The following is a 24,412-nucleotide window of genomic DNA, read 5'->3' as shown; positions in this document are numbered from 1 at the left end:
TGGCTTGGCAGTTCTTTTTTTTTTCTTTTTTCTTTTTTTGATAGGAAGTGTCGTTTCTGATCTCCAAACCTCTTGATATTTCAACTTCATGCTCATGACCTACAGGAGACATTAGGAGGTGAACAAAATAGGGGAATTGTTATAGCTGAAAGCTCACTTCTCCAAAAAAGTAAACATTCTTGAGGTTTCACAATCATTTGCATACAGGGTTATAAATGCTGGACGGCCTGGAAAAGGGGTAGAGAGGAAGACAGAGGGTTTTGTTGTTTGGGGTATTTGAATAGGACTAACTGGAGGAAGACAGAAGTAAAGCGAAGAGAAAAAAATTACTGAATGAGGCAGGCGATGTATCAGAATTTCCAGTTCTCAAGAAATACAACCCTAAAAAAAAAGTCTGGAGCTAGAAGGAAGAAAAAGAAACGGGAAGGGGGAGGGGTGCTGGCTCTTTACAGCAGGAAGTCTTCCATGGACATCAAGTTATGAAGACACAACTGTACACAGAAGTCCTTATTCGGAGCGCTAAACTCGATCTCACCACTTAATGAGGGATACACGCTCCGAGCAGCTTCATCCCAGTGTTGGGGAAACAACTAACCAAGCAACAGAGCTCCGACTGGATAGTGGACCCGACCAGTGTTAGGGGTTTTATTTGCAAGTCAATGAGCCAAATGGGCGATCGGGCTCCTTGTGCTTCGTTCTGCAGGCAAGGTTATTATTATCACCACCTATTGCTCCACTGAACAATTTCACTGAAAAGGAAGAGTCCTAGCAGTGTATGCGCGCACCGTGCCATACAGGACGTGCCGCTACGTGCTCACCTCCAAAACGACTTTATTTACAAAGCGATTACCAAGCTATCTGTTTTCCTTTTGCTGCTGCAGCAGCCTTACCCAGCCCTCGAATTTCTTAATTACAAACCCATTTGCTTCTAAATCAACCCCAAACCGTCAGGCAGAGCCCGGAGGGAGGCTGTGCAAGTTTGCACACACCCCCACCTCCTGGATCAAGGGCAACAGCAGAAGCAAGTAACTGTGTATGTGCAAAAAGGTGGATCTGGGGACGAGGATCGCTGAGTTTGTTTACAGAGCAGGGACGCCTCAGCTCGGATGCCAAAGCTACCAAGAGCTGCAAACGCAAACTTAGCAGAAGCACACGTACTCCGGGAGCGTGGAGCAGATCAGAAAGAGTGGAGCGGATCCCCGAACGCGGGAGCGGAGCCGACCCGGCCTGTGAGCGCGCTCCGTCCACCTGCAGCCACTGCCGCTCCCCACCCCCAGCCCCTGTCCTTGAAAAGAGTGGAGGCGGGGGAAATGCAGGCACACGCAGAAAATATCTCGGTTAGGTTTACATGCTGCCCGAGTAAAAACACAAAGGCGCGGCTCAGGAAAGCGCGCTCAGAGAACAGGGCAGGATCGGTCCGGAGCTTTAAAACCCAAACTCGGCAAAGCAAAACCATTATCCGCAGGCTCAGAGGCTTTTGCACCCAAGAAAACTGCAGGGCGGGGAGACCGAGCGAACCCCCATTTTCCTGTAGAGCGCTGGGCAGATCACTAGGTGAACCGGGTGAGCGAGCTGGGGGTGGGGAGGTCTGGCCAGAGGAAGGCGGAGAGTGCTCCTTGCTCCTCTCCTGTAAGTGCTTCCCTGCACTGGGTGGCTTGTAGGATCACCTCCTTGCCTCGGAGGTGGCAGGCACAACCCTCGCATTTGGGGGCCAGAAAGACACCCACAGTCCCGGGAACTTCAGGGCGGCGCCGGGGCGCGCAGCCTCTGCGCACGTGCGGCGCGGACTCGCGGACGCGGCTCGGGGACCCGATCCAGGGAGCTCGAGTTCCGGAATCCGCATCTTCTGGCTTGCCGGCGGGAGGCTCTCGCTCCGCCCTTCCCGAGATCCTTATATTAACTGTGGCCAAAGCCCTAAGAAACACAGCTCATTGTTGGCAGCTGCCGGGCGGTCCTGCGGAGCGGCGAGGGCTGCGGAGGGAAAAGAAAAGGGAACGGCTCGCAATCTGCCCCAGCGGCTGCTGCAAGTCCCCGGCTCCAACCTCGCACGAGCGAGCGCACCACAGCCCCTCGGCTGCCCCTCTATGTGCTGCTGAGCCGGTCCTGGACCCGACGAGCCCGCCTTCGGTGTTCGGAGCAGAAATCGCAAAGACGGAAGGTGAGCGCGGCGGGCGAAGCTGGCCAGAGCTGCTGCCAGCCTCGTCCTCCGAGGGCAGGGCTGGCCCCGGGGACGAGCGTGAGGCGGAGCTGGGGAATAACAACAGGATGTGCAACCACAGGGTGAGAAGGGCTGATTGAATGCCTGAAGTTCGCGGCCGAGCTCCGGGGCACTTCCTTTATTAGGCCACTTCGGGGAACCTAAGGAGGTGTGGGCTCCGGTCGCCACCCCCGGCCCCCCTTACTCCCGGATCGCTGGGGAAGGGGCCGATCGCGCAGCGCCAGGCTGTGCGGGTCCGGCGGGCGGCAGGTCCGCCGAGGTGGCGAGCTCGGGTGCACGGACTGCCGGTGGGTTGGTTCCCTCTCGGGGGTGGTGGTGGTCTGCCGCTTGACGTGCGCGCGGGTACAGGGGCGACCGAAGTGGGGTGCGCTCCGGTGGGCGACACGTGTGGCGCGGGTCTCAGCGTCTGCTCGTTTCGCTTTCAGGACTGGAAATGGCAGACCATATGATGGCCATGAACCACGGGCGCTTCCCCGACGGCACCAACGGGCTGCACCACCACCCTGCCCACCGCATGGGCATGGGGCAGTTCCCGAGCCCGCATCACCACCAGCAGCAGCAGCCCCAGCACGCCTTCAACGCCCTCATGGGCGAGCACATACACTACGGCGCGGGCAACATGAATGCCACGAGCGGCATCAGGCACGCCATGGGGCCGGGGACTGTGAACGGGGGGCACCCCCCGAGCGCTCTGGCCCCCGCTGCCAGGTTTAACAACTCCCAGTTCATGGGCCCCCCGGTGGCCAGCCAGGGAGGCTCCCTGCCGGCCAGCATGCAGCTGCAGAAGCTCAACAACCAGTATTTCAACCATCACCCCTACCCCCACAACCACTACATGCCGGATTTGCACCCCGCTGCAGGCCACCAGATGAACGGGACAAACCAGCACTTCCGAGATTGCAACCCCAAGCACAGCGGCGGCAGCAGCACCCCTGGCGGCGCGGGCGGCAGCGGCACCCCCGGCGGCTCTGGCGGCACCTCGGGCGGCGCTGGCGGCAGTGGCGCGGGCGGCAGCGGCGGTGGCAACACCATGCCGGCCTCGGTGGCTCACGTCCCCGCGGCAATGCTGCCGCCCAATGTCATAGACACTGATTTCATCGACGAGGAAGTGCTTATGTCCTTAGTGATAGAAATGGGTTTGGACCGCATCAAGGAGCTGCCCGAACTCTGGCTGGGCCAAAACGAGTTTGATTTTATGACGGACTTCGTGTGCAAACAGCAGCCCAGCAGAGTCAGCTGTTGACTCGGTTAACCTCGGCGGGCGGGCGAAAGAAATCACCCTCCCCACCCCCACCCCAACTTCTTCGGTGTGAATTAAAAAAAAACAAAAAAACAAAAAAAAAAAAAACATTCCCTTAGACGCAGTATCTCACTTTTCAGATCCTGAAAGGTTTGAGAACCTGGAAGCAAAGTAAACTATAAACTTGTACAAATTGGTTTAAAAAAAAAAAAAGATTGCTGCCACTTTTTTCCTGTTCTTGTTTCGTTTTTTTGTAGCATTGACACTCACCTCCCTTATGTAGCTGAAATATCTAGCTAACTTGGTCTTTTTTGTTGTTTTTATTCCTAATTTCCTCACTTTCTCCAGTGCTCAACTGTTAGATATTAATCTTGGCAAACTGCTTAATCTTGTGGATTCTGTAGATGGTTTCAAATGACTGCGCTGCATTCAGATTTATGAGTGAAAGGAAAAATTGCATTTGTTGGCTGCATGAACTCTGAAGGGCAGATATTACTGCACAAACTGCCATGTCGCTTCATTTTTTTTAAACTATGCATTTGAGTACTGACTAAGTTTTCAAATATGCTAAACTGGAAGATTAAACAGATGTGGGCCAAACCGTTCTGGATCAGGAAGTCATACCGTTCACTTTAAAGTTGGCTGTCTCCCTCCCCTCCCCCATATGTACAGACAATAATAGGGTGTGGAATGTCGTCAGTGGCAAACATTTCACAGATTTTTATTTTGTTTCTGTCTTCAACATTTTTGACACTGTGCTAATAGTTATATTCAGTACATGAGAAGATACTACTGTGTTGAAAGCTTTTTAGGAAATTTTGACAGTATTTTTGTACAAAACATTTTTTTGAAAAAATACTTGTTAATTTATTCTATTTTAATTTGCCAATGTCAATAAAAAGTTAAGAAATAACTTGTTTCCTGTTAGTCAGTCATTGGGGGGAGTGGGTTCCTTTAAGTTGGACTTGTTATTGATCGAGCGCTTTCCAAAGGGTAAGTTACAGGACACTAAAACAGGTCACGGTGAGCTTAAGGGAGAGCAGGATTTAAGATAATTGGCATAATGCTGCATTGTTAGCTTTGTAGCATGCCTCTTGGTGTGGTTTAATCAAAGGCAGAAAAGTTGCCAATGTGCTTTTTTGTTGTTTCTTAACAGCATCCAGTTTCAGTGAACCTTAGCTAGGAAGGCTTGCAATATTAAACATATCTTTCTCACTGGATGGGAGGGAGGAGGGGTCAAGTGCTTCTGATTCAATGGCTTAAAAGGAGTGGGCTAAAGTGATATGCTGAGTGATTGATGGGGTGATACTAAAGACAATTCTACCTTTATTGCTAGTGATGAATTTTATTTCTGAGCAAAGGTGCTAAGGATAGACACATTTCCCAATCTGTTCTCAAATAGCTTCTGACTGGGTTACAGTTCCGAGTGGAAGGAGGCTGGAAGCTACCTTGAGGCTTCTTCTAATATTTAAATTTCACCCAATGGTTGATTCAAAGGTCAAATTACAACCTCGGTAAGGTGCCCTTGTAAGCACGCCCCACTATCCAGAATTCTGAGCTGCTGCTGTCCCATGCATTTAGGTGCCAAGCACCTTGCTTTAAAACCATTTCTGACAACCTGGATGCAGACCATCTCCATATCCTATGGGTGTCAAGGATCGCCTTACATAATCAAGCCGAGGAGGAGAAACAGCGTTAAGTGTCAAAACATCCCAGGTGGAAGGGGAAGGGTTTAGATGTCGCCTGTCATGTTTTCATGCTTTTAAGAATAGCATAACCGCAGCCAAGAAGAAAATAACAGACTCATACTTAACCTGGGGAGAGCAAGGAGATGCAGAGTGAGAAAACCCTACAAATAAGCCATGCTTCGATTCCTTTCCATGCTTGGCTCTCACCTTAAACCCCAGGAATCCGGCACACAGGCTGGCTGTGCAGGACTCAGACTGCCTCCCACTCTGTAAGCTCTATTTCCAAGAAGGACAGGTAAAATTAAGATGCACTCTGCACTGGGCTTGCTAGACCTCTATAACTGACATCGTCCTATTAAAAATTATGTTCTAGGAAATCATCCAGAGCTCTTTGACCCCAATTTTCAAACAATCCCATTTCTCCAATAGTTAAGGCTGAAGTTTTTCTTCAGCTAATACGTGTCAATGCTGCGTCTTCAACCAGGCAGTAAATCTTCCTAGCTTGGCATTTTCACAGTGAGATCACCCCGCCCCCACTCCCTGAAGACTCAAGTGGAAAAAATGTTTACATGCATATTAATACAGCAATTCTGGTTCTTTTTCACTTGTGGGCATATATATGTGTATACACATATATACATGCACACATACATACATTCATACACATACATGGAAAGCAAAGAATTGTCATGCCATCACCCTTCATTATTTACTCTGCCAGGGACTAAGTCACAACACCTGCTCTGTTACTAGATTCCTCCTGCTGCTCCAATGCCGGACACGTATGTAGAGATGCAGAGCTCAAGGAACTATTATTAGAACTTGGACCCATCCCTGCCAGAATAGAGGACTCAAACAGAGGAGCTGGCTAAAAGCACAATTTGTCCTCAGTACAAATACAAATTCTCCCTCCCCCCATCTCTATTTCATTAAGACTCTCTTGATCAACAATTGAGCAGATCCTACGTGATATCTGCAGGTCGCTTTAGGCAGAGAAAAATAAGCCCTTGTTTAAACAACCCGATTAATGAAACCTGTACAGTGACCTAGATCACCGGGCTCCTGGCAGACATTTGCAAAAACCTTCTGTGGTCTCGCTTCCTACTATGTTGCTTAGAGCATATGGGGAAATTTGACCTCTGTACCTTGGCTGTTTGTCAAAAAGTTCTAACGTGGTACAAGAGGGCCTCTGTTCTTTAGGCTTTGCTAACAAATAGACACTCCATGCCTAATTTTCAAGACGAGATGAGTGATAAGCACCGCTCCATTGACACACAACAGAAAAATATGTCTGCATGCATGTAATCGTGTGGGTCTGCGGGTGCTTGATAAAATCCTGGTGGCGGCATCTTTACTGCTGATAAAGACGTTAGAGCTATGGATAGGTCTTTGAAGAACAGTTACCTAATCACTACTGTTTATGGGGTGCTAGGCTAGAACACTAGTTCCAGAAGGTTGACATCTATTGTGAAGTTTACGGTCTCTGTGACTTTTACTACTGTAAACGCCTGGGATGGCTATAAATTGATGTCAACATTAAAGGCCAGATCCTTTAGAGCAAAATATTAATCCACTAATCTATTATGGGTGGCTGGCTTTCAAATACAAACTTTGCAGCTCCGGACCATTAGGTGTTTTCGCCCCCTTGTGGAATTTATTTGGAAGGTTAAAAGAAAGCTTTAAAGAGGGTTTTCGTTGTTGGGTATTTTTTGTTTTGTTTTGTTTTTTATTTGTTTTTGCCATTGCGAAGACTCTGCTTTTTTTCCCCTTAAGAAATACCCTATGTTTGTGCAATTATTTTTTTTCAATCACCAAGGATTGGAATTAAGCACTCTTTATAAAAATAAGACTATCTTACCTGCCAAAGACTTTAACCTATGATTAAAGGTGCATAATTTGAGACTGGCTTCCTATTTGGAAATGTACACTGGCTAGGGGATTTTCCCTTTGGAAGCGTGAGGGACGGAGGTTTGGACCAATGCTTTCACCTGTCAGATGGGGGAGGGCGCGGGGAAACACAGGAACCCCCACAACAACAGGATTACTGGTTTGCAAATGAGCAAATAAGTGTGGCAAAGACTGAATTTGATGGGGTGAGGTTAGAGAAGTGCTGGGAAATATTCAGGAATGCAGAACGCAATTATCCATGTTGGAATGTGACCTAGTCACTGACTCTAATCTAGTGAAAAGGGCCACAGGATCTCTAATGAGAATAAATGCTCCTGTCTAATTGAGTCAGGAAAAATTTAACTTTAACATAAACCTGGCAGATAACGTTGTCTCCAAAAAAATAAATGTAGAACTTGAAGAATGTAGGCTCTAAGCCACTGGCAATTCTTTTTTTTTTTTTTTTTTTTTTTTTTTTTGTCTTGTTTTTTGCACCAAGGAACTATTTCCTATCACTTCAGAGATCCTATTTGCCCGGTCAGTATTATACCAGTATCGTCAAAATCTGAGCTCCCAGGCAGGCTAGGTGAGCCTCAGCTAGAGAACACTAAACAGCACACATCAAAGGCCTTAGCCAGTGAAACTCCATTAGCATGTGTTTTGTTTGTCTTCCCCCAAAAGAGCGGGAACAATGGCAGCCACTGAATTTTAATTGCTGTGGACTGGCTTAAAGCACTTGACCTATTTTTTTATGCAGCAAGGACAGAAATGACCCCCCGGCCCCCCTTAAACTGATGACCATACTTAGGGGAAAAGGAAATAGAAGGGCATTTTCTATCAAGCAGTGAGCTGCTGGTCAGTAATTTAGCTTGCATTATAGTGAGTGAGACCTACCTATAGTCTTCAGAAGTATTAGAATACCTGAAAGAAAAAAAAATTCCCTTCACAGGATGGAATTAAATTTATAAGGGATGCTAAATAATGAACTTCAGCTAGTTTAAGCGCCATAGGTTTGAATTTCTATCATACTTAGCTATTCATAGGCATGATAAGAGCTAAGAAAATGAGGGGCTGCTGTATCCAGGGATGGTTCAGCCGTTGGGAAGGAGACAACCCCAGGCCACCTTCCTCCCATACTTTCTCTAAATAAACAACGCCTTTTGGGTGCAAGGGTCCTTATCAGTTACTTACTTCTACCCCCAAGATGAGCACCAGTGTTAAAAGCAACGAGGCAGAGGTAGCCCAGGTGACTTGGTTGGTACTTCCTGAGAATTCTGCTTGACTAACCCAGGGCCTGGGAGTGCTCTCCTGCCGAGCCAGGATGGGTGAGCATTCTACTACTTCCTTCCTGGACTATTGGACGATTAGTGAGACTGCTGCTCAACATGGGGTTGAGCACACTGCTTCACAGGCTGCCTGGAATTTTCCCCAGGGCACCGCCCCCCCCTCATGCCCAACCCTAAAACCCTTTCCTTTTTTTCCTTTACTACACTTACCCTCTGCAACCCCCAGTTGATCACCATGTAAGCACTGTATCCTAGGGAGCCTGCAGCCAGGGACTGTTAGCTGGTGTCACAGTAGGACAGACAGACACAGAGGGTGGCTAACGGGGCTGAAAGAACCCTTCCAGCACATTCCTAAAAACAGAAGAGAAATTTAGGCTGAGGAGAAACTCAAAGTAGCATAAAATAATTAATAATAATAATAATAATAAGTTAACTACCAGTTCACGGCTACCTAAGTCTTCTCTCATTGTATCTCCCCAAGGACTGACATAAAACTTGACCTTGTGATTTCCTTAAGTTAGTTGGCCACAAACATCATCATCATAACGTTGTTATTTCTTCTACTCACTGTTTGGGATTTAGTACCTCCCCCCATAACAATGCGTGTCCTATACTGGCAAACACCAAGTTTTCAGTTGTGAAGTCAAGTCCTCAGACCACTTGGTGCAGACTGCCCTGCTGCCCTCATTTATTTTACAAAGCTCTTTGAAGAAGACGGAGGGAGACGCCACTTCCACGCCTCTCTCCCCATGTGGGGTGGTGTGGTGAAATGATACATGGCTACGTGACTGCACTGCCTCTCAAGTTCCTAAACTAAACATCCCCAAGGCGCTGAGACCCCTGTCCATCCAGTTCTTGGGACAGCGATTCCCACCAGAGTGGAGCCACCTCTGTAAGGCGTAAATCATGAAAGGGGGGGGCAGTAACACGAGAAAGAATTCCATATGCTGTATGAAAAATATTTAAATAAATACTACTTTAATAAAACAAAATATAGGGAGACTTTTCTCGAGTCATGGGATATGGATTTTTAAGAGGGTGAGAAACACACTGTTTAGGCTGCATGGGACCAAATCCCACAAAACAATTCTTAACCAATCTTTTTGTTGACACAGGGTCTCGTGGCTTCAGAAATTGTAGAAGGCAACTCATGCACACACACTTATCTAATCCAACTGTCCTACAAAATTCAGATTATTGTTCCAATGTGAGTTAAGAAAGTGACATTTGCTGGGAGGTGGTGGCACTCACCTTTAATCCCAGAAGTCAGGAGGCAGAGGGAGTGGGATCTCTGTGAGTTTGAGACCAGCCTGGTCTACAAGAGCTAGTTCCAGGACAGCCTGCAAAGCCACAGAGAAACCCTGCCTCGAACCCTCCCCCCCCAAAAAAGAAAGTGACAATTAGGAAGGAGGTGAATTGCTCAAGGGCAGTACAGCCCGTCTCAGAGGCTGACACAGGACTTGGAGATAGTTCCTACCATAGCGCTCTCGAGATAAGCCAAGAGATGCCTATTCTTAGACAGCACTGACTGCAAAACGGTAAATTTAAAAACAGCACATGAGGAGAAGCTCTGAATCAGTGGTTCTCATCCTGTGGGTTGCAACCCTTTTGGGGTCCAACAGCCCTTTCATGGGGGTCCATTGAAAATCACAGATATTTACATTACAATTCATAACGGTAGCAAAATTGCAGTTATGAAGTAGCAATAATTTTATGGTTGGGGTCACCACAACATGAGGCTGTGTATGAAAGGGTTGCAGCATTAGGATGTTTGAGAATCACTGGTCTACACATTCATCAGTTATAAAGCACACTGACATTACTACGGATGTGACTACCCATTCGATACATCAGACCTTTTAGGAGTTTTAAGACATGGCTGTATATGTTTCCAGATGCAGTCAAAATATTCTTCGAAAGCAAGCATGGCTCTGAAAGGACATAGATTGTGTAGTGGAAACCATGCTTAGCATTTTGACCTCATTAGAACTTCAAGTCAGACAAAAGCATACTAGTGTTGTATGCTGTAATTTTGTTTCTATTTACTGAATTCCATAATGCTGGATGATGGTTTCTTCCCCAAATGGAGATAATGCCCGAGATTTGTCAGTTCTATAACCTAGTCAATGACAATGTTTGTGGCTAAGTTCTCCTTCGTAAAGACCACCGCTTTGTGACTTGCTCCAGTGGCTGGCGGCTATTACACTTCAGTGCTGACTGTAAGTTTCAGGCTGATGTTTGCATGGCAATGTGTAAGAAAATGAACATCATAAGACGCAGGAAATGGCCAGGTAGTGGTGGGGCACGCCTTTAATGCTAGCAGTCAGACAGAAGAGGCAGGGGAATCTCTGTGAGTTCAAGGTCAGCCTGGTCCACAGAGCTAGTTCCAAGACAGCCAAGGGCGACACAAAGAAATCTTGTCTCAAAAAACCAAAGGCACAGGAAGTGTAGACTTCAGTCTGCTTACACTTCCTGGACAGAGCCAGACTTTTCTGCTCTAAGGGTGGACTTTATCTACTCCGCCTGCCACAGACACGGAGGGTTCTTCTATTAATAGTTGTAGTGAAATGAATAGCAGACCAGAATTAAAACACATGGATCTGACTCTTGCAACCAAATAGCTGTGTAATTTAATCACGGCTGGCTTAAGTTTCTCCATCAGCGAAATGAAGATGTTTAATTAATATATCTTGTATTCAAATTCTCATGAAAGAAACATCAGCCCATTCCTATCATTTTTCTTTCTGTGGAAAGATGGACTACATACAGTGAGCTACCTCAAACCCTCTTAAACCATTTCTCACTCATCTTTTTCCAAGGTAAAAAGAAACAGCCGGTGTGCCGCAGACCTGGTCCAGCTGGGCGGGTGCTCTGAGAGTTGGAGTCATTTCTGTAAACATTCCTTACATTGTCATAATAACACTATACCACTTTTTGGCTGGGATTTGCTGACCTCCAAACAAATAGCAAAAATTTACCAGCCATTAAATATTTCTGGCATGCAATACTTTAGAAGCTTTAGGGGACTGCAGGACACCTGCTTCTGGTACAATGGTTCCAATTATGTGTACTGACATTTTTAACCAACTCTTCATTTCAAGTTTCTGTCCCACTTTCTTATGTATTAAGTTTGTTACTCAGAACTTATAAATAAAAAGTATTTGATCAGCATTGAGATTCTGCTTTCTTCAAACAATTCTTCCTGGCCCACAGTTATCACCACCATCATTGTTATCATTACTTAATTGCTCAGAGAGATATTCCTATCATGTAAGAGAAACGCAGCTGGCAACTGAGAATTTTAAAGTGTCAACAGTCTATGTCCACTCATCTAGTTTCCCTTATCCAACTTCCCAACTAGTTATACCAGGAAAAGACTCTTGATTTTGCATGCAGAAGACACACTTCTTCCAGCACAAAGAAGCATTCCACTAACATGACACCAGGTGGAGCTAAAGTCCCATAAAAATTACTTGCACTTGCTTCTGAGCAGCTACCAAGACTGGATTGGCACTTGCTTTATCTGAGAGTTACCCTCCACCCCATTTGTTTTTACTGAACCACAACAGATTCTGCATGACCTGCAATAAACTTCAAAACAGAACTAAGTCAAGGACGCCTAAACACACTCTTCCCAGGCATCACCCTTGCTACAGTCTACCAAAATTAGAATTTGCAAAAGGTGTCCTTTTCCTTGGGTCTCCTTCCTTTTGAAGGATTCCTCTCCTGTCTTCCTTTCACTCAAGTGCCAGTAGCCTGATGTGACGCCCTGCTAGGGACATTTTTATCGGAAGAGAGAAGAGACAGAAAGAAAAGTTGAATGATAGGATTTTAGGTATTAATCCAAAAAAAGCATGGAAGGCTCTGGTGCCTCCCTCTGCCATTGCCTGATCTGAAAGTCATTCCTTTCTTCTGTTTCTTCTCTCATCCCTCAAGCCAGCCAGTTCCACAGTCAGTGTTGCTCCTCTGCTCAGCCTTCAATGTGGGGATTCATTCCTGCTGCGTCACCAGCCAGTTCCTCCATCACTCAAGGTTCAGACAGCATCAAGACACTGAGGGTTCAGCCCAAATCTGCAGCGCTGACCTCCAACCCGCCCACCCATCCTCGACCTAACTCTGCCTACTGCAGAGTCTCTCTCCTCCCCCCTCCCTCTTCTCTCTCCCAGGCACGTGCACACACGAACACACACATTTGTGATACATCTTTAGGTAGAAATCCATCTAAGACTACATTCAAACCTCTCTTCTTCATTAGGGACCCTCACCAAGCTAATTGGTTTCTGTTAGGTAAGATACCTAAATCTCGCATCCCTCTGCCTAAAGTGTGTCCACCTCCCCCAGATCCACTACACCTTGTCTAGACTCTGCCCCTCCCCCAACTCTGGGTGACTGAGTGAGCAGATGCTTATCTCTCTCCCCATGGAGCTTAAAGCTCTTCAGCCTTGCTCCAGTTCTTATGGTGTCTCACGGAATTTTTTTTTTTAAAGTGTTGACTATTTGACATTCATCTCATCAGATGGTGGAATCGAACCGTTTTTTGGGTTTTGTTTTGTTTTCTTTTTTTTTGTTGTTGTTGTTGTTTTGTTTTTGTTTTTGTTTTTTTGTAGACCCGGGGTTCACTTACTGAGTTTTCTGCCCTGTGATTTCTGAGGCTCATTTAGCAAAGACCACACAGCTTCCTCCTGCTTCTTGCAGGACACAAGCCCTTGGAGCCCGGAGACCCCGTGGAAGTCCCACGCAGGTCATGCTGTGAGGAGGAAAGCAGGTCATGCGCAAAGGCCTTGTGGAGTTACTGCTCCTGCCATCAGCACCCACAGAGGTTCCCCGTTGGTTGGTGACCAGTGCCGACCTCCATACGGGAGCGAAGAGGCCTTTGCAGGTGCTTCTGGTTTCAGGTACTGAGTTACCAACCCTGCAACTCTGACTTTTCCCGGTTCAGATACTATGGAGCAGGCGAAGCCTGACTCTCAACTTTCTCCACATTTGTGATGCACAGACTTAGTGTGTGGGGTCACTTGATAGATACCAGCAGCACCTGAATCGTAGTCATTACCATTTGTCTTAAAATATATTTTCTTTTAATCAAGAGGGTTGTTGGTTACTGTCCTTGATTCGAAATATAAACTCTATGAGAACGAGTATCTTTGTTTTTGTTCATTGTACATCAACCTTAGGAAAATGCTAATACATGGCAGATGCTCACGAAATATTTATTGTTAAATCCAATTAGAAGGAATCAATAATTTCTCCTCTACTATATATTTATTCCCTTCTCTATTGTACCCCTGATGCCTTTGTTCAGAAATTCATTACTTCTTACCTAAATGTGCTTTGACCAGATACTACCTATGCATTTCATGAGGCAAGAACATAAGAGAAAAATTTGGTCCTATAGCTCAGGCCAATGAAATCTGGGTAGCCATGCTTGTTCCACAACAATGAGGGGATGAACAGGCTGCACAGTGGGCAAGGGCCTCTCAGGGTAGGAATAAAAGCTAGTATCTGACAGACCAAGGGAGTTGCATGAAAGAGAAACTATGCAATAGAAACTGTGGAGAAATTATCTACAGTTGAACTGGGGTGCTCTTAGGGGACCCCAGACTCGCACTGAAGAATGGAGGAATTGGTTGGCTGACATCAACAGACTGTGGAGCTATTATGTGATCAAAGCAATACAAATGGGTTATATTCTGATAAGTACAGGAAGAAAAGGAGAGAGTAGACACATTTGTCCATCACAGCATTGCCGCTAACTCAGTACCCATCAGAACTATACTTCTTGTGAGGTGCCACTACAACTTTCTTTAATAATGGGAGGACCTTAGCACTCTGATTCAGAACTATATATGCCCATATCCGAAAGGCAAGGTTCATCTTCATCCTCCTAGTTGAGGTGCCCTTCACACCCACCTCAAGGATTTTCTCTGAAGAAGCCTTTTCCCATAATCCCCTTCTCCACAACACTATTCACATTAAGGGTTACATAGACTTTGCAATCCCTCCCCTGTGTTAGAATATTTCAGCTATAATTTGCAGTCACTCTGATTCTAAAACCCATTATATTCTCTGTTCTGAGTCAATGAAAGGGCATTGGGATTGATTAATTCCCAACTTAATGATGTCGGCGGGAACTCTAGTCTTTATCACTTCTCTACTGGGCTCTTCAGGTTGACCTGACCTTCAGCTAGTGACAGGTGCAGTTAGCCAGCCTTCCATGATAAGTGGTTCAGAAACCTTTTGAAAATGTGATCTTCCCTTCATGTATCAGGTCCCACACCCATTTCCAAATCAATCAAGCACTAGGGCAGTTATCTTAACCTTCCTATAGGAGAGTCAACAGTGGACAGTCACATTCTGAAAGTTTGGTTTCAAAGCATAGATTTTTTTTAAACTTGGACCTGAATAAGACACACACAGATACACACACACACACTTATTTTCCAAGAAAGGTTTTTCTTTGTGTAACAGTCCTGGCTGTCCTGGGACTCGATTTGTATATCAGATAGGTGCTTTGAACTCACAGAGATCTGCCTGCCTCTTCCTCCCAAGTGCTGGGATTAAAGGTATGCATCACCACCCGGCAGGACTACTTTTTTTAAAAAATAGTTTTTATATTTTCAAAGCCTCCTCATAAGAAAGATTTATAGCTAACAGAATTGTGTTGAAATCACTTAATTTAGGTTTATTTGAAAAATTTAAAGTGTCTTTCTATAAAATGACATTTGTTAATATAAATGAATAACCTTTAAAAATAAGAATTCGGTCATTATGTCCTCATTTCTAACCTTTCAAATATTCCCTTGCTAAGATGATGAATAAATAATTTTGCTGAACTAAGGAAATCATGTATGTATTGACAGATGATTAATCTCAGTGTTTATGAGCAAGAACAGAATCTAGTGTTTATGAGCAAATTACCAGTAGCTGTCTAGTCTATTTCCTTGGTCAAACACGTGGGTACATACACCAAAGTAAAAATAAACCATTAAATTAGTCTGGCAAGATCCCAATAGGAGAAATAACAGATGCCTAAGATATAATGGTGGGCACCTTTCTGTCTGTAGATTGACGGGCCTACTCTTCTGTAAAACACCCCATCTCTACTTCAGTCATGCATCAGTGTATGAAGATTCTCACATTCATATCTGAGCATCCTCATAGGGCTATGACCATATTTCCCAGCCCTGGCAATGGGCCAGGGGCACCCAGAGTCTCAACTTAGCTGATCAACATAACTTCCTCTGCTAGCTATGGTGATTGGTCCATGGATACTGTATCATTGTAGATGTATCATTCATTGAATCATTGCAGAAGCAGCCTTTTCCCTAAGTATTTTGATAGTAGAGACATCTTGTTGTCTGTTAGTTAAATATCTAGCTGTGTACAAGAAGCTAAATTGAACTTAAAGACAATGGGAAGATGGAAGGGACTAAAAAGGCAAGGGATACCTTCTGAGTCCTTGAAGTCTAGATGTAGCCTTACCTTCCTTGAAGTTGTTGGGAAAGATAGCAGTTCCCGTTCCTGAACTAAGTCACTGGGGTTTTAAAATGTGAAACAAAACCATTTGATTAACACATTGTTTTGCACTTAGGTTCTCAAAATCGAAACATTCTTTCTTGGAGGGAGAAGGTTCACCAAGGCTCAGGAAGTAAATGAATCTAAGCAAGGCTTGAGAAGTCAACTAAACCCAAGTGTGAGAAAGCTCCTGAAATTGACAAGATCAACCCAGCTTGGACCTCGAGGTTATAGAAGCAGAATCAATAGCTAAGGAGAAGTCTCAGGCTAGCTGAGCTCCCCGAAACTCCTGCAGGGAGCTCCAGGGAGGCAGCTGTCCGAAGTCACTTACACTGGGGTGAATGTGCAGTGACGCAGCTGCCTTTGAGTCATTTGTGTCCTTCTAAGTGGCCCTTCACACATGCTCCAGAGAGACATGTAAGCTCAATAAACCAATCAGCCCACAAGGTGGACTTCATTGGAATTGTTTGGCCCGTCGCCTGTGCCCTTTTGGAGTGAAGGTACACTGCTAATTCAAACTTCATCTCTGCCGTTACTATTACTAAAAGCTACTCCATTCCCACCAAGGAGCAGGATGTTCACCTGTGTTTCGACCTTCAGCTAGCATCCTCTGGGGTATGAAACCCAGCGTGGCTGCTCTCCAGAGTCGTCAGGTGTGGCACATGTGAACCCGTGCAGGAACTTTCCTGAGCCCTGGGGAACTTCATCCTGAGTCCCAGGCTTGGGCCATCCCTCCTTGCTCATGTGTGAGCCAGGAACTCACATGGCGCACGCACACGATCTGTTTCACCGAGCTCAGGCGCACTGTAAGAGCACAGCCCAAGGTGCAGTGTGCTGAAGCGTCCACGGGCAAACAGTGGACACACCTCACACCCACTTAACGACAGCCTACCCTTCACATCGAAACGTGGAATGCTCAGCACCAACGAACACAGTGGGGGTTGTTCTAAGGGAACAGTCCCCCACCCCCGTGCCACAGTCTGACCTGCTCCACACTGACAGCATGGCTAAAGAGGACCAGACACGTTCCCACATCAGATGATTTGTTAAGAAAGAGGGCTAGGGCACAAGCAACAGAAACTATACAACAAACACTTCCTTCCCTAATAAATTACATCAATGCAATGTTTCATTGTCCCTCAATCTTACCTTACTTTATCTTCAGGTCACCTTGGGATGTAGGAAAAAAAATCAGTAAACCCTGCATTTCGAGATGGAAATACTGACGTTTCAAAGACTTACAGGTTAGGAATGAAAGTAGAATGGAAATCTTACTCCCACTGCAACACTGTTATTTTTTTATGTACACAATTCATGGAAGTCTATTTTCACCCTGACAGGTAGGAGTCATAGTTATGTCTATAATAAAGGAACTTATAATTTGGGTTGGAGTAACACATTAATTTGAATTCGATAATGGTCAAATCAAGCTGAAGAAACAGAATGTGTCCCATTGCCCAGATGACTCAAAAATGGTGCGTTTGGATAGAAATCTTGATTAAGAAAGCAGAAAGGTGTACGATTAACTGTACTCATTTTTGAACATATATGTACTTTGCGTTGTAAATAGCAAGTATTTCTAATGCCTCCCCCTAGAGTATTGTTTGCAATCCTGCAGTTCTCCAGATTAAAAACCAGATTCCACCTGAAACCTTTTCCTCTTGTTCTCTGGCTGTCCCGAGTAGCAATCTAGTCTTTTCTGAGATGCTCAGTTTTGGATGTCTCTATCAGCAGGTCCTTTGCAGGATAGAGGTGAGGGTGGGGTGGAAACTGATGGGAAAGGAAATCGGGCTGTCAGTTCCCGAGCTGTGCCTTCAGCTCAGCTCAGCCTGCTGTTTCCTCCACATGTCTTCTGCCAGCATATGGCAAACACATCAGCTCATTTTCTCTCCCTGTCATAAGTGAACTGAGGCCTCCTGCATAGTCGTTATTCATAAGGGTAGTCCTGTAGGATAATTTGATTTCCTATTCTCTTGTCTCCTCTTGTTTCCACCTATTTACATCTCATTGATTCTCGGGAATAACGTCTTACTCAGCTCCATTCCATGTGGTCAAAAACGAAGCTGCTATCTCTTATGTGCTCTCTTCTTGAATCCCAGGCTCACACATCTCAGCAGCCTTACTTAGGGACAGTATGACCTTGGTCAAGGCAATTATCTGCTCACTGGCTTTAACGTCCTCCTCTAAACAAAGGGGATAATTGTAATTAATTGCCCTACTTCCTAATGTGCTTTGAAAAAAATCACTGTGGATCTTTAGGATGTGTGGACAGACCATTCCTGGTGATGTATTTGCACATAGTCCCGAGAGGCCCTTGATACATAAAGTGGCTTGTCATCTTAAATGGCTGGATGTTTGACAATGGGGCCTGAGCCAGCCACTTAGCCAGGGCCTCATCTCTTGCACTGGCCAGTGACTGTGCCATGGTCAAGTTTCTCCCCAGTGGACCCTCATGCTAGGGGACAAGAACGTCGCTACTTCACTAGGACCTGCAAAGTGAGCCAGCTGTTAGCAATGTTGGAAAACATGATGACGAAATAGCAAAAGAAGTGTCTAGACTCTATTAGGAACAGGCTTCTGCCATATTTGCTCAATATGGAAAGGGGGGAAAAAGCAATTGAAGCAATCATTTCAGCAAGAGCTTTAGCCAACACAAATATGGAAATCTGCAGGGAAAAACTATGAACTACAGCAGTTTTGCAACTTGCGGGGCTCCAGATGAGTTCAGATGTTTCTCTCTAAAATGTTCAATGGCTGCTGCATAAGGCAGCGTGGGAATGCTGACCATGCTACTATTGTCCCATCCATTAAGGTTGTGTTGAGCATGTAAGAGTCAGTTTTCAATTTTTTTATTGCTTACATAAAAGACTAAATAATTTTAACACCCTGGAGTTTAGACTTCATACTTTTGTCTGGGAAAACTATAAGCAAATTGGATAATTCATAAGGGTTTCTAGCTGTTGAGTGGTGGTGTTTTGACTGCATGAATGTCTACAACCTTTAATATTTTCCAGCTATGGATGTATTATAAGAACATAGCCTAAAATATAGAAAAATGATTTCTACATCAGAATATTTAACTGTAGCAATTTTTAGGCAGTCAAAATAATCTTGTCTCTCATTTAACTATTTAAGAATGGTTCAATAAGCTGATTTTAAATATAGCATGGAAAACTATGTAGCCATTTAAAATGATGTGTATTTACATATACATGTTCCTGCATAGGCACATGTATTGTGTGAAGGTCAAAGTTAAATTGGCAGGGCGGTCTCTCAGTGAATCTGGAGCTCACAATGATTGTCTAGACAGGCTGGCCAGCAAGCTCCAGCAATCCTCCTGCCTCTACCACCCCAGTGCTGAGCTTATAAGTGCATAGTGCCATGCCTGTCAGTGCTGGGGAATCTGAACTCAAATTGTTATGTTTGTATTGCAAGGATTTACTAACTGAGCTATCTCTCCAGCCTCCAAAATAATATTTTTAAAAACTTCAATGAAAATAATGTAATAAATATTAAAAAAACTTCAAGATTAAAATATACTATACTGTTTGAGCTCAACTATATAAAGACATATGTACTGGAAAGGTTTGAAAACAAATATGCCACAATTATTATTATTATTATTATTTTTTGGTTTTTCGAGACAGGGTTTCTCTGTGGCTTTGGAGGCTGTCCTGGAACTCGCTTGGTAGTCCAGGCTGGTCTCGAACTCACAGAGATCCGCCTGCCTCTGCCTCCCGAGTGCTGGGATTAAAGGCGTGCGCCACCAACGCCCGGCCGCCACAATGATTTTGAGCATTGAATTAATGAGTTTTTTGAACAATGGGTTTTGAATACTTGCATTAAGATTTTTATAGTTAATATCTTTTCCATTAAAAATAACACATGCATTCTATAGTTAGGATAACTTATGAAATTCCCAAAGAATTAATGGAAATATTTTAAAAGAAAAAATTAGATATCCTATTAATTATAAGATTCTGCTTTAACTATTAATATTTCTGGCAGAAGAATATGAGTTAATAACATCAGAAAATAGATGTCGATTGCCTATAGCACCGTGCCCTAGAAGCCATATAAGTGTTTTTCACCCTCTTGTCTGCTACCTGTGAAATCCATCTATAACTTTGGGTTTTTCCATAGCTGTTCAAGCAAAAACTGACATAATAAAAAAAGGAAATTCCAGATGCTATCTGTTATTATGTAAAGTAGGTATTCATTTACAAATATGTCTCTAATTAGATACTGGCTGCTTTATATGTTAGGGACTGGAAAGCAAGTCAGACTTAGAGATGCAGTTTATAGTCTAAATATAGTTAAATAAGTAACAAATAATTATTTAACCTGAAACCAGATCAGTATGTGTGAGCCAACTAAGGTAACAGGTAAGTCAGGCATAGGGCAATAACATCACAATACATGTCACGTATGCACAGGGTAATATATGTGACAGCCCTGGAAACAAGGTCTTTATCTAGTGTCACCAACAGCCATTTCCCTTTCTGTTGCAGACGCACAGAGGCCTCTCATTCTTATCTCCTTCCACTTGGGCAAAGTCATGTGACTATTTCTGTCCACTACAGTGCTAGTGAAAGTCAGCATGCGCATTTCCAATCTGTGCTGCTTCCCCTAATCTCTAACTGGGGAGATTTGAGTATCATAGTTAGGTCACTGGGTCACCATATGGATAGCAGTTGCCCTGGATAGTGTCCCCAGCCTACTGCAAACACTGCACTGACTATGAATAAATCGTTATTGTGTTCACCCACAGAGGATCTGGGGTTATTTATTTATGTGACAGTGTCAACTACATCAGTCATGGCTGATATCCTTGTGGCACAGTCCCCAGAGAGATGCTATATGTTCCCTAATGCTATATGTTGACTTGCATCATCCTGTTCTCAAATGGCCACACGGCATGCCTCTGGATGTGTTTTTCTCAATCTTATTTGTTAAGCGTGTGGTCACTCTTCTCGGGATGCTGATATAACCAGCCTTTATTTCTTATCAGGCTGACCCTGGCCCCTGGGTGCCTATTTCTGTATCTCTGTCTTCGAAGGCTCCCTCAGGTTCATGTAAAAATTGCAATTTAATGCCCAGCATGAGGTTTCTTTGCTTTACTTTTCTTGCACCCTGTCACTAAATCTGGTTTCCAGGCATAAAATAAATGCCATTGTAAGAAGCCACCAAAACTAAATCCACCGTGTTGCAGCACAGCCAACCAGATTCAGAACAGTGCAGAGGAGAACGCGTGGGTATTCCACACGAGTGTGCACTGCCAAGTGTGCACAGATCACAGTCTGCTCAGCTGTTCCTCACTATTTGAATCCATAACAACACCACAGAGGGCTTACCATATGGTCACAGGTTAGAACCGGAACAGCCACCCCCAACAACCATGCAGTCCTGAGAACCGGCACTACTTCCAACTTCAGTTAGAACATGTCAGGATCTGAACATGTTCTTCATATGGGACATCCATGGAACTTGCACAGTCCCTAATAAACCCACCAATCCAAACGGCTTTATCCACTTCGCATCTCCCAAGCCCAACCAATAAAAATTAGACAGTCATTTACCTGGATTGTTTCCTTTTGTTTCTGTGAGCTTATAAAAGTCCTGTTGTTGGTGGTGATGATGTTTTAAGTCAGGGTCTCTCTACATAGTCCTGGCTGTCCTGGAACTCCCCCCTGTAGACCAAGCTGGCCTCAAACTAACAGAGATCCACCTGCCTCTAGAACTAAGGACATGTGCTACCACCACCCAGCTGTGAAGTCCATTTTTACACTATAACAGGTTTTATTTACTTAAGAGGGTTCCCATTTTGAAGAACTCATCAAGATTCAGCCCTTACCCTTCTCCCATGGACAGGATTTTTGAGACAGACAACTCCTGACTGCCTTGTGCAAAGCTCTGTTTCTCTTCTGATAATATTACTGGACAATGGTGGAAAAGTAACTCATATGCTGGGGTTGAGATGATTTCCACGGACACAACTAAACATCAAAACTGGTAACTTTCTTTTTTTTTAATTCTTTTTTTTTAAATTTAGATAAGAAACAAGGTTGCTTCACAAGTCAGTTCCAGGTCCCTCTCCCTTTCCCTCCCCTCCTCCCGTGCCCTCCCCCCATCCCCCCCCCGTTATCCCCTCGTTCCCCCAGGGAGGGTGAGGCCCTCCATGGGGGTGTCATAGTCTGTCATTTCATATAGGGCAGGGCCTAGACCCTTCCCCAAGAGTTCAGGGTGAGAGTGCACCTCACATTGTTCTATGGGAGTCCAAAGTCCGTGTGTATACTTGGGATGGGTACTGATCTGCTGCCCAAGGCTCAATAGATTACCTAGGCCTCCTCACTGACACCAAAACTGGTAACTTTCTAAGAAAAGCATATTCTGTTCATTGCCATCATAGAATTTCTAATGAGACGTATGTTGCTGTAGTGCTTGGTGATTTTGTGTTTTTTTTTTAAACTCCATCCTGGGGTTGCTTTTTCATGAGCATTAACTACCAATAAAGGTGAGAAGAAGAACATAGAATGATCAACCAATGGAGTGCCAGTAAGTCTCTCCATGAGAAGACCCAAGAACTTCCAACTATGTCCAAGATGGAGTAAGAAATATAGGTAAACCAAAATAGTCAAACTAATGGATAAAGTACATTAAATCATGGGTTCCTAGTTACTTGGTATCTAACAATAAAGAACTGTCAGAAATGGGGGGGACAACCAAATAAAGTGCTATGATTGCCTCAGTTTACGCCCTTGAGAATTTCTAGGCCAAAGCACAAGGAAGAGAGCTAGGGAAGTTGATGGGGGAAGTCCTTCTTGTATATGTTTGTCATATTGGTTGATAAATAAAGCACTGTTGGCCAATAGGGAAGCAAGATAGATGGGACTAGGAGTCGAGGAGGATTCTGGGAAGTGTAGTCAAGAGTAGAGAGTTGCCATGTGATCCTGGGAGGAGAGGACACAAGTCTGGCATTCTCAGTAAGATAAGACCTTATAAAAATATATATTAGCAATTATGGGTTAAAAATTAAGTCAGAGATAGCCATTAAGAAACTATAGCAAATGGCCAACAGTTTCATAATTAATATAGTGTCTTGCATGTTATTCAAGGCCTGAGACAGCATTGTAACCCAGGCAGCTGGCAGGAAGGGTACATGTTACAGAAAGTTATTAAGATTCCTTAGGCTGGAGAGATGGAGCCAACAGATGAGGGGTGGGCAGCTAGAATTCATACATCAGACTACTGGAGATTGATGTTTGGAAAGAGGGACTCCCCCAGGGCCAGGAACAGTGCCTATTTCCACTAACCATACTGTAAAATCATGTAACACACAAAACATTTGCTAAAGTGTCTTGCTTTAATGAAAGGGAGCCATTAACTCTAGACTATTGCCCTAGGAATGCTAAGCAAATCTTTCTAGTTTTTTAAGATTTATTAATTTTTATTTTATGCTCATCAGTCTTTTGTCAGAATGTATGTACATATAATACACCCATGCCTGGTGCCTGCAAAGGTGAGAAGAGGGAGGGCATCGGATTCCCTGGAACTAGAGTTTCAGATGGTTGTGAGCCTCTGTGTGGTGCTGGGAACTGAACTAGTGACCTCTGCAAGAGCAACAAATAGTCTTGGCCGCTGAGTCATTTCTCTAGGCCCTGCTACGCAAATCTTAAAAGACACCTAGATTGAGTTTCCAAACAACTCAACTGCATCCACAAAATACTCAGAACTCCCTGTGTAGACTGAGTAAACCCTGGATGCACAGAGATCTATCTGCCTACTTCTGCCACCCAGCTGCTGAGATTAAAGGCGTATGCCACCACACTTGGTCCCAAAGAATATTTTTAGGACTATTAAAATATTCCATACCAAATAAAAAAAACTACAATACTTAGCATCCAATCAAGATTACCTGGTATGCAAAAAAGCCCAAAACAAAGCAGAACAACAACACCAACAGCAAAGAATCTTAATGAAGAAAGAAAGAAGTCAACTGGAAATAGGTGAGGGCAGGTAACTTTTCTATCAGATCAAAAATTAAACTGTGAATTTCATAGAAAAGACCTAACTCAGACACCAAATGATGAAAACTTTAGTGATAAGACAAAAATCACACTGAACAGAATTAAGAGAAAATCAGATGTATCACAACAATGTCAGTGTACTCAACATTATTGAGCCAAAAACTATAAAATGGTGAAGCTGAGAAATTTTATGTTAGTTTTTACCACAATGGAAAATTAAATAATAAATTAGAAATTATAGCAAAAAAATCACTGCACTTGATGTCCTGGCAACAGAAACAGTCCAAAATAAAAAATAAAATAAAATAAAATAAAAGTAGAGAAGTTTATGTCAGCCAACAACTTCAAAATGTCTGAAATAAATTACAAGAAAGGGTGTCAGGATTGTAGGGGTAATAATAGCTAGATATTTTCCAAATTCAACGATAAGTACAAACCCACATATCCAAGATCTAAGAATCCAAGGCACAAGAAATATAAGGAAAAATGTACCAAGTCACACCACAATCAGATTTGTCTAAGACTGTGATAAAAAATGCAAAAGTAGAGAT

At 44.2% G+C, this 24,412-nt stretch overlaps 1 protein-coding gene and 1 long non-coding RNA gene across 2 annotated transcripts; one reads left to right on the top strand and one right to left on the bottom strand.

Annotated features, from left to right (window-relative positions):
* Positions 1 to 40: 40 nt before the first annotated feature.
* On the bottom strand, positions 41 to 16,741 carry LOC121132805. The gene is made up of 4 exons (XR_005869431.1): positions 16,417 to 16,741; positions 8,530 to 8,670; positions 7,928 to 7,954; positions 41 to 99 (listed from the first exon to the last, which is right to left on the bottom strand). It is a non-coding gene; the product is annotated as an uncharacterized LOC121132805 (long non-coding RNA).
* Positions 1,902 to 4,371, top strand: Cited2 (Cbp/p300 interacting transactivator with Glu/Asp rich carboxy-terminal domain 2). The gene is made up of 2 exons (XM_005065852.4): positions 1,902 to 2,158; positions 2,644 to 4,371. Exon 2 carries the CDS (start codon positions 2,652 to 2,654, stop codon positions 3,459 to 3,461), a length of 810 nt encoding a protein of 269 aa, XP_005065909.1. The 5' UTR covers positions 1,902 to 2,158; positions 2,644 to 2,651; the 3' UTR covers positions 3,462 to 4,371.
* Positions 16,742 to 24,412: the final 7,671 nt, after the last annotated feature.

This window comes from Mesocricetus auratus, unplaced genomic scaffold (genome assembly GCF_017639785.1).
Source record: "Mesocricetus auratus isolate SY011 unplaced genomic scaffold, BCM_Maur_2.0 Super-Scaffold_100018, whole genome shotgun sequence".
In the NCBI taxonomy this organism is placed as follows: domain Eukaryota; kingdom Metazoa; phylum Chordata; class Mammalia; order Rodentia; family Cricetidae; genus Mesocricetus; species Mesocricetus auratus.
This window is presented reverse-complemented; position numbering and strand designations above follow the sequence as displayed.

Coding starts and splice junctions, on each gene's coding strand:
- Cited2 (XM_005065852.4), top strand. CDS start 2,652: ATGGCAGACCATATGATGGCCATGAACCACGGGCGCTTCCCCGACGGC.